The following is an 11,046-nucleotide window of genomic DNA, read 5'->3' as shown; positions in this document are numbered from 1 at the left end:
CTACTCCCTCCGTTTCGAAATGTTTGACAACGTTGACTTTTTAGCACATGTTTGACCGTTCGTCTTATTCAAAAACTTTTGTGAAATATGTAAAATTACATGCCTACATGAAAATATATTTAACAATGAATCAAATGATATGAAAAGAATTAATAATTACCTAAATTTTTTTGAATAAGACGAACGGTCAAACATGTGCTAAAAAGTCAACGGCGTCAAATATTTCGAAACGGAGGGAGTATTAAACTTGCTCTCACCAAGTCACCAGACTAAGAAAGGGGAAGAAAAGGCACGTGAGATTAACACACGGAGTTCACCTGTCAAGTGACCGAAAATTAATGGAACTATGTTTTTGTGATACTAGATTACTAATTGCTTAAAAAATGCATTATTTATTGAAACATCCATAAATCCTAGTGTTCTGTGATACTCATGCTATCTGGGGATTTTTTTTACAAAAGTTATTTAAAAATTATATCATAATAAAAGAGTAGTTTCCATTGTATTTTTTTTACTAGATTCATATGACCTTGCTCTCAGAATTCCCACAGGAGCTAGGATCAGATCACGCGATGAATTGTGCCTGATCCCAGTCTTCAAAAGCGGAAAAGAAAAAAAGAAAAGCCAAACCCCGTTGCGAGCCGAAAGCATCCGAGAGCCCCAGACGCGGGGGCATGGGCGTTCACGTGCGGGTCACATGGCCATGTCCGCAAGTGGAAAGCCCCAAATACCAAACCCCTAGGAGGGCCACGGGTGCACTGTCACCCAAAAGTAGTAAGAAATTCTTTTGCAGTTAACGAAAAAGGAAGTCGAAAAAGAACCAAAGCCCAAAGAGCAAGTGCAACTCCAACTCTTGGCCACTGCTCCCTCGCTCTACTTAATTAAACCCCAATTAGATGATGGTGATAATGATGGCACTAACGCTAATCTCGATCTATAATCTAGTAATCTCTACTAACCCCGAGCTGTTCGTCCAATAGAGTATCATGGCCACTGGTGTACAGCTGCGTACTATTACTAAATTTGTAAGTTTGTTGGGAGTTTTTCTATGCGTTCTTCTGTCCCAATCAGCTTACGGATTGTGCTTAAAGAAGGGAGGAGTACTAGTTTACTACGCAGGCTATTGGGTTAAGCAGGACAGGTTAAACAGTTTTGCTAAGTCACTTTTTTCTATTACGTGATTACATTTTTTTAGGAACTATTAAGTGATTATTACTAGGACTGAGTTCGGTAGACCCGTTGAGTTAGCTAGGATTTTGGACGTCATGCGAAAAAAACATATTAGTGCATAATTAATCGATTATTATTATAAACTTGGAAAAAATATATTTATTTTTTAAAAAATCACATGAAATACGCTATTTAATTGTTCAGGAAACGTGATTAAAAAAGAAGAAAGATACCGTTTACCGAACTCAGCCTAACTCTCTCTTGTATGTACTCCATGTTTCATATCTCTTTCTCATTAACTTTTCTATTTATGTGTGGAAGTTACACTAGCAATTTTTCCAAGGATTTTAAGTACATATGCAAGTACTGAAGTTTCGTAAGATTTAAAAAATCAGGCTATAAATATTTAAAATTTATATTACACTACATATAATTCATAGTGTAAATATATACAGAAATTTTGGTGTCCTTTAATAAAAACACGGTCATAAATATAACGGCCAATTTATTTGGTCTTATTGTTAAAAAATCCACGAAGTAAAAAAAATCATCTTATTGATACATTTATTATCACGTAAGATGGTATTTTACACCTCACGTATCCATCTTGCAGTGGTATTTTCTAAATTTTATTTTTCCTAATACAAACTTATTAGTATATTTTGAGATTGAACACGTCATCTACTACTTAAAAAAGTAATTAGGGTGTGTTTGGATAATGAAAAATAGGGGGTGGGATTGGGATTGGGATTAGTAAATGAACGAAGGTTTAGGATTAAATGAAAGAGAGAGAATGAATAATTAAGATTTAAATATGTCTTTTAGTGGGTGGGAAATCATTTCCCTATCCCATTAGCCAAACATTGCCTTAGTCATAGGTGAATAGATCCCACTGCAAGAAACTCAATCAGTTGATCTACGTTTATTTTACATGTTTTCTAAATTTTCTCTTCGTATTTTAATTACCTAAGTAATTAAAAAAGTTTCATACTCATTAGAATTAGGTATATAGTAAATTTCAACAATGGTGCCCGGGTACCATGGAGCACCAAACAAATCTAATATATATATATACATACATACATATATATATATATATATATATATATATATATATATATATATATATATATATATATATATATATGTCCCTAGGTTAATTATTGGCGGTAATTAACTCCAGGTTGGCGTCGAGGTAAATCCGCTACACCTCACCTCCCCACGGCGACCCCATCCGCGCCGGCCGGTGATCGGGGTGATGGGGGAAGGATGGGGCCGGTGCGTGCGTGCGATGCGACGCGAGGCCCGGCCTAAGCACAGCACAGCTGACTAGCTGAGCCCCCACACCATCACAGGCTAGGCTATTTATTTATTCAGCTCGCCACTGCCACCCGAGTGCGGCTGCCTTGGCTTTGTCTCGTCCCGTCTCGTCTGCCTCCTCCTCTTCTTCCCGCACAGTCCACAGCTCCGCCACTACTGGAGCAGAGCTGAGCTGAGCCGAGCAGGTACCCCGGTCGATCCCTCCTCTTCCCCCATCTTTGCTGCTCTTCGCTTGTATGGTTGGATGCTGCCTTAGCTAGCATCATCTGCTGCTTGTTCGTTTCTTGGAGAGGAACGGGCTGTGCTGCCCTGTAGTGTGGTGTTCTCTTTCTCTGATGATTTTGGGGGGGACAAGAGATGTGGTGAGAGATGTTTGGGAGTTGGGGACTGGAGGGTGCTCTTGTTTAGTTCGTATTTTTTGTGATCAGGGCTTAGCATCTTTGAGCTTAACAAAAAAACTTGAACTTGTATGCGAGTGTGATGAACTGATGATTGATGATTCAGAAATCCCCTTTCCTGGGGTTTGTGATGGATGGCAAGCAAAGAGGATAAAATTCGGTGCTTGTCTCTGTTGAGATGGGTTTTTTTAGGATTTGTTTAGTGGTGGATTTCTTGGACTTTGGGTGCCACTGGGTGGTTCTTGGTAGAGGGGGTACTGCTTCAGTGCTTCTATCCATGTGCCACGTCAGTGTCACCCACTGACTCACCCCCAAGCCTTGGTACAGGAAGAGGATAGGAACAAAGATGAGGGGTAGTGGAAAGCAGCAGGAACAACTTGCTGATCCTGGAGAAGTGTGCTGTTGCAGAAATATTGAGAAGATTTAATCTGGCTTTGCTTAGTTGTTGTTTTTTATTGTCAGAAAAGCCATAACTCAAAATCCCCATATGTTGGGAGAAAGAGAAAACAAAATGATGAGTTCAATTTAAAATGTTGCTACATAAGAGCCTACTATTGGAGGAGTGAGTAGTCCAAACTCCAAACAATGTTGCTCGTCCTGTTAAGGGGTTTTGCTCCAAATTTGGACTTGCAAACAAGTTAAGCCACAAGTTGTTTTTTTAGCCACTGTTGTATGCACAGCAAAGACTTATAAAACCTGTTTCAGTAATATAATAAGCGGCTTCAGTTTTTTTTTTTAGATAAGCGACTCTTTTATGCTTTCTATAAAACCTTCCAAATGATAAAAATGCACTTGATGCTGATCATTCGTATTAGTCCATCATACTAATTTCATGGACATGCTAAGTTCAGCTGTTTAGAGCAAGTCCGTCTTCTGTGATGTCTGTGAACTTCCATTCAGCTAAGATATTTCACCTTTTTATTAGTAACTACAACTGAATATGGTTTGTAGTTTCTTTTTGGTAAAAAATGTAGTTCCATGAGATTTTTAGATAATGGGAAATCCGGGTCTTTGCATCAGCAGATATTACAACCCACCATTACAAAATTTGCAGCACGTCTGGCTGAAAGTAACAAACACCAAGAGGACAAGAAAACCATACGAAAACATTGACATAAGGACTAATTAGAAGAATCAGGAATCAATCATATTTCTAAATCTCCATCCACGGCAAAGATTGGCATGATCATTGTCTCAAAAGTCCGCCATGCAAACTGGATATTGTCCTTGTCCTCACACTTTTGCAACTGGTCCTAAAACTGATCCCAGTATGTGGCCCAGTATAGTACCTTCATATGAGATTTAGTTGGGGTTTTGGTCCATGAGACTAGTGAAAGTGCAGCCTCCGTGAGTCCAAGGTACCTTTGACGGCTTATTTCAATTATTATTTTAAATGAAACCCTTTAAAAATTATATTACTTTGGAGAATTTTTTTTCCCTAACAGATCTATTGTTGCTGTTTTTACAGCGCCAATCTAAATAGTTTTATGTATAGTGGTGAAAGACTCGAAGTTGTATTAGATTACCATTTACCATGCCCATGTCAGAGTGGCATACATGTGTTAACAGAGGGAATATTAGGCTGAAAAAGAGTAAATCTAAACATCAAACTAGCAGAATTTCCAAGCAATTATGCAGTTAGATACTAATAACATGTTTGTATCGAAACTAATATGCAACAGTGTTTCTTATGAAATAGCTCTAATATATATCCTATTAATCTCCCACACTATAATCTAGATCCACCACAATAAGTATAATGGATATGTTTTAGCGTTCCTCCAATCAACGTAGTAATTTATAGAATGTGGAAGCTTTCCTTTTATACTGTTTTTAGAATGTAAACTAGATTTCCTGCATTTCATGCCTTTGAAAATCTTAAAGACTGGCCATGTAATGCCAATGAAAATCAGATGAATGACAAATACAAAGTAGAGAATATCTTATCACAGATTAGTGAAGGAAGTTCCTCAGAAAGGTTTTGGCTTTACAGGAGATGTCATGCTTATTTGCTAACACAAGTGCCTGCAGTTGTATTTGGAGAAACTTTAGTCCTCTAATGCTCTAAGATTTGTTGACCGTTCTTCAATAGCATCTTTAACATTGTATTATTTTACTTCGTCAACCGTTCTTACTTCATCCATCGAGTTCTAGCAGGGCTAACTTTTTATATTTCTCAAGCTCTTGAAAGACAAAAACATTTCTCTTTTCTGAACTGCTCAGGCAACAAGGAAGTCTAATCATGTGGTTTTAGGCATTGATCAAAGTTGATAGTCCACATTTATCCACTAGATTGAGGCATCTATTGATATTAGTGGATTGCTATACTTTTTTGTTTTACTGATTGATGTTTTCCACTTATATTATCTTGTTCAGCAGGAGTGGTATACAGCAGATAAGACTCTTGAGTGATTCAGGTAATCAAGGCAGAAGATGTCTTCTTCAAGACCTACTCAATGTTCCAGTTCATCCAGCAGGACCCGCCAAAGCTCCCGGGCAAGGATATTAGCACAAACAACTCTTGATGCTGAACTCAATGCTGAATATGAAGAATATGGCGACTCCTTTGATTACTCCAAATTGGTTGAAGCACAGAGAACTACTGGACCTGAGCAGCAAGCTCGTTCTGAGAAGGTCATAGCTTACTTGCATCACATTCAGAGAGCAAAGCTAATCCAACCATTTGGTTGCTTGTTGGCCCTTGATGAGAAGACCTTCAATGTTATAGCACTCAGCGAGAATGCACCAGAGATGCTTACAACTGTCAGCCATGCAGTGCCAAGTGTTGATGATCCCCCAAAGCTACGCATTGGCACCAATGTACGGTCTCTTTTCACTGACCCAGGTGCCACAGCACTGCAGAAGGCACTGGGATTTGCTGATGTTTCCTTGCTGAACCCTATCCTAGTTCAATGCAAGACCTCAGGCAAGCCTTTCTATGCCATTGTTCATCGGGCAACTGGTTGTTTGGTGGTAGACTTTGAGCCTGTGAAACCTACAGAATTTCCAGCAACTGCCGCTGGGGCTTTGCAATCTTACAAACTTGCTGCCAAGGCAATCTCTAAGATCCAGTCACTGCCAGGTGGAAGCATGGAGGTGCTATGCAATACGGTGGTCAAGGAACTCTTTGACCTCACAGGATATGATAGAGTTATGGCTTATAAGTTCCATGAAGATGACCATGGTGAAGTCTTTGCTGAGATCACAAAGCCTGGTCTTGAACCTTATCTTGGCCTGCATTATCCAGCTACTGATATCCCTCAGGCAGCCAGGTTTCTTTTCATGAAGAACAAAGTCCGGATGATTTGTGATTGCCGTGCAAGATCTATCAAGATTATCGAAGATGAGTCGCTCCACTTGGATATTAGCTTATGTGGTTCAACACTGAGGGCACCACACAGTTGTCATCTTCAGTATATGGAGAACATGAACTCGATTGCATCCCTTGTCATGGCTGTTGTGGTTAATGAGAATGAGGATGATGATGAAGTTGGGGCTGATCAACCTGCACAACAGCAGAAGAGGAAGAAACTATGGGGACTCCTTGTTTGCCACCATGAGAGCCCCAGATATGTTCCTTTCCCATTGCGGTATGCCTGTGAGTTCTTAGCACAAGTGTTTGCTGTCCATGTTAACAAGGAGTTTGAATTAGAGAGGCAAGTACGCGAGAAAAGCATATTGAGGATGCAAACAATGCTCTCTGACATGCTTCTCAGGGAATCCTCTCCTCTGAGTATAGTATCAGGGACTCCCAACATCATGGACCTTGTGAAATGTGATGGTGCTGCTCTTTTGTATGGGGGAAAAGTGTGGCGGCTACAGAATGCTCCAACTGAGTCTCAGATACGTGATATTGCCTTCTGGCTGTCAGATGTCCACAGGGATTCCACTGGCCTGAGTACTGATAGCCTACATGATGCTGGATATCCAGGAGCTGCTGCTCTTGGTGATATGATTTGTGGAATGGCAGTAGCTAAAATAAATTCCAAGGATATTCTGTTCTGGTTCAGGTCACATACAGCTGCTGAAATCAGATGGGGAGGTGCAAAACATGATCCATCAGACAAGGATGACAGCAGAAGAATGCACCCTAGGCTGTCCTTCAAGGCATTCCTTGAGGTTGTCAAGATGAAGAGCTTGCCTTGGAATGACTATGAGATGGATGCTATTCACTCATTACAACTTATACTTAGAGGGACACTGAATGATGACATCAAGCCAACAAGGGCCGCTAGTTTAGATAATCAGGTTGGTGATCTCAAGCTTGATGGGCTTGCTGAATTGCAGGCAGTTACAAGTGAAATGGTTCGTCTCATGGAAACAGCAACTGTCCCAATCTTGGCTGTAGATAGCAATGGATTGGTCAATGGATGGAATCAGAAGGTTGCTGAGTTGACAGGGTTGAGAGTAGATGAGGCTATTGGAAGACACATACTTACCGTTGTAGAGGAATCTTCTGTACCAGTTGTCCAGAGGATGCTGTATTTAGCTTTGCAAGGTGGGTAAATTAGCTATAGTGGTTTTTGTCTATTCCCCCAGTATTTTTCAAGTTTCTGCTTATTTGGCAATTCGATTTATCAAAAAAACTTTGGGGTTGCTTTCTAATGTTCAATGCCTAGCTTGTTATATGCTACATTTGATTGTCATGCTCATACATTAATACTTGACATTCAGCTGCGTTGTGGGTTGATTGATTTCTAAACATTTCTTTGATTGATCAGGCAAAGAAGAGAAGGAAGTGAAATTTGAGGTGAAAACTCATGGCTCCAAGAGAGATGATGGCCCTGTTATCTTGGTTGTGAATGCCTGTGCCAGCCGGGACCTTCACGACCATGTTGTTGGTGTGTGCTTTGTTGCACAAGATATGACTGTTCATAAGTTGGTCATGGACAAATTTACTCGGGTTGAGGGAGACTACAAAGCAATTATTCACAATCCAAGCCCGCTTATTCCTCCCATATTTGGTGCTGACGAATTTGGATGGTGCTCTGAGTGGAATGCTGCCATGACGAAATTGACCGGGTGGCATAGAGATGAGGTGATCAATAAGATGCTTCTTGGTGAGGTGTTTGATAGCACCAACGCCTCCTGTCTTGTGAAGAATAAAGATGCATTTGTAAGTCTCTGCATTCTTATCAACAGTGCATTAGCTGGTGATGAAACAGAAAAGGCTCCATTCAGCTTCTTCGACCGGAACGGGAAGTATATCGAGTGCCTTCTTTCTGTTAACAGAAAAGTAAATGCAGATGGTGTCATCACTGGAGTATTTTGTTTCATTCAAGTTCCTAGTCATGAGCTGCAACATGCACTACATGTGCAGCAAGCCTCACAGCAGAATGCACTAACAAAGTTGAAGGCTTACTCCTACATGAGACATGCAATCAACAACCCTCTCTCAGGTATGCTTTACTCTAGGAAAGCACTGAAGAACACAGGTCTGAATGAAGAGCAGATGAAGGAGGTCAATGTTGCAGATAGTTGTCACCGCCAGCTGAATAAAATACTTTCTGACTTGGATCAAGATAGCGTCATGAACAAGTACTTTTCTTACCAAGTATTCTAAGTTACTCTCTTAGGCTCTTGTATTTACTTTCAGCTACCTTTGTTCTTCATCAATTGTCAGACCTAACAGGTCGATGGTGTTGCTCTTATAGTCTTATGTGTTTGTATTATCTTCAAGTGGTCAATTTTGCTCTCTCAAAATGAAAGAATTTGTTGCACCAAGTCCCAGTGGTTTTTTACTCATTACTCAGTACAAACCTTATATATATATTATTAGTTATTATCTTCAAACTAATTTCCTGCTGCTGTGTTCACAGGTCTAGTTGCTTGGATTTGGAGATGGTTGAGTTTGTATTGCAAGATGTGTTTGTGGCTGCTGTAAGTCAAGTACTCATAACTTGCCAGGGAAAAGGGATTAGAGTCTCTTGCAACCTACCGGAGAGATATATGAAGCAAACAGTCTACGGGGATGGTGTTCGACTACAGCAGATTCTCTCTGACTTCCTATTCGTCTCAGTGAAGTTCTCTCCTGTTGGGGGTTCTGTTGAGATCTCTTGTAGCCTGACCAAGAACAGCATTGGGGAAAACCTTCATCTCATAGACCTAGAACTTAGGTATGTTAGTCATGACATTTGCACGCTTACTCTTCTTTCTGTTAAGACAGTCTTGAAGTATAAAATGATGTGTATTAACTCTTGTGGATCAATGTTTTTCAGGATCAAGCACCAGGGCAAAGGAGTCCCAGCAGATCTGCTGTCACAAATGTACGAGGATGACAATAAGGAGCAGTCGGATGAAGGCATGAGTCTTGCGGTTTCTAGAAACCTGCTGAGGCTCATGAATGGCGATGTCCGACATATGAGGGAAGCTGGCATGTCAACCTTCATCCTCAGCGTCGAACTTGCTTCTGCTCCAGCAAAATAATCATGAAATGGTATGTGAAATTACTTAATTGACTGTCTAGGCTGCTCCGTTTGTTTTGTTTGAGACCCTGTTTAGATTGGACTAAAACTTTCAAGTCCCTATCACATCGGATTTTTGGACACTAATTATAAATATTAAACGTAGACTATTAATAAAACCCATCTATAATCTTGGACTAATTCGCGAGACGAATCTATTGAGCCTAATTAATCCATGATTAGCCTATGTGATGCTACAGTAAACATTCTCTAATTATGGATTAATTAGGCTTAAAAAATTTGTCTCGTGAATTAGCTTTCATTTATGTAATTAGTTTTGTAAGTAGTCTATATTTAATACTCTAAATTAGTGTCTAAATATAGGGACTAAAGTTAAGTCTCTGATCCAAACACCACCCGAGTCCACTGCTGAAACTGCGTCTTTTCCTGACTCGTGCTCTATTTAAGCGGCTACAAGAGTGCCTATAGAACCACCATGTCCTGTAGGCTTCGCTTCTTCCATTCTGATTTTTTTTAGCTACAAACATATTTTTCTACCATTTCTGAAATACATTGGCTTATGACATCCTCTTAATCTGTACACTTTGTCACTTGGTACAGATGACTAGCAAATATGATTTATCTAAATTGCTGTCCATTTTAGAGATAAAACTACAAACAATTGAATTCATATATTTATTTCTCTTGCGAACAACTTCCACTTTTTCAAAGTACCAGTGTGATACTTTTGCTAAAGAGTTGTGTTTTCTGCAGTTCGTTCGTATAGCCACGACGGTGGCTTGTGCTTAGGATTGGACGTACTTGCAGACTGAAGATTCACTGGCTGCAGATAAATGGTTGACTTTACAGATAAATGGTCGTATGGCACATTTGGTTATGTACTGTCGTCTTCTTCACCATGCTAATGTCAGTATGTAATCTTCTAAGTTTAAGTTGCAAATGCGTGCTGTTGCTCGCCTGAACTCATTAAGATTGGAAGTGAAAACACCAATCTGTAATATGCTGTATCTTGATGCTGAGAGCATTCAAGTTACTACTACATGAATAAAATATGGTTTGACTTTACTCACTAGTTCGAAAAGTAGAATCTAATAAAGCTTTTCTTACTTAGGGCCTGTTCTTGATTAAGGTACGGATTTCACATTGGTTTTTGTTAGCACGATTTCTAAACCTGCTAAACGTCCTGTTTTTTGTAAAAAAAAAAATCTATATAGAGATTGCTTTTAAGTTAAAATAATTAAAATTTTATTAATCATGCGCTAATCTTCAGTGAACTCAAATGGGGCCTGTAACTCAAATGGGACCTTTACAGGCCAAGTGCAAGTAGGAAGTACGGGCCTGTTTGTGGGAGCTTCTGGCAGGTGAAGATTCTTCTAGAAGAAGTTACAGCCAAAAGCTCTCCCCCCACCCCTCCCAAAAAAACAGTTCTAATTTTTACTTAGTTTGTGAGAAACTGCAACTGCAGAATCCAAAAAATGAATTAAAAGCTAGAAACTGGGTTTTTCAGCTTCCCTATCTTCTCTCCAGCTACTTCTCAGAATATTAAACTTTATAAACGGGACCCAAAGCAGAATAGCATATGTACCTGAAATTGAAATTTGGTGTCCCTCTTTTCTGCACTTGCTGTACGGTTGTCTGGTTGTACGGGTGAATGTTCATGAGCCAGCCACCTCCATTGGCAGGCACCACTGGAACAACACTCACTCAGCTGCCTCCTACTCCAGCCTGGATCT

General features: G+C 39.9%; 1 protein-coding gene across 2 annotated transcripts; it reads left to right on the top strand.

The window, feature by feature from the left end:
- Positions 1 to 2,500: 2,500 nt before the first annotated feature.
- Positions 2,501 to 10,378, top strand: LOC127765784 (phytochrome A). 2 transcript variants are annotated; one of them, XM_052290741.1, is made up of 6 exons: positions 2,501 to 2,675; positions 5,268 to 7,386; positions 7,610 to 8,426; positions 8,708 to 9,004; positions 9,107 to 9,324; positions 10,067 to 10,378. In XM_052290741.1, the coding sequence occupies exons 2-5, from the start codon at positions 5,322 to 5,324 to the stop codon at positions 9,312 to 9,314; spliced, it is 3,387 nt and encodes a 1,128-aa protein (XP_052146701.1). In that variant the 5' UTR covers positions 2,501 to 2,675; positions 5,268 to 5,321; the 3' UTR covers positions 9,315 to 9,324; positions 10,067 to 10,378. The 2 variants fall into 2 exon arrangements, with proteins under 2 accessions (XP_052146701.1, XP_052146700.1); XM_052290740.1 differs by having other exon boundaries at positions 5,265 to 7,386.
- Positions 10,379 to 11,046: the final 668 nt, after the last annotated feature.

Source organism: Oryza glaberrima, chromosome 3 (genome assembly GCF_000147395.1).
Source record: "Oryza glaberrima chromosome 3, OglaRS2, whole genome shotgun sequence".
Taxonomy (NCBI): Eukaryota; Viridiplantae; Streptophyta; class Magnoliopsida; order Poales; family Poaceae; genus Oryza; species Oryza glaberrima.
Note: the sequence above shows the minus strand (reverse complement) of the source record. Positions and strands in the feature narration are given on the sequence as shown.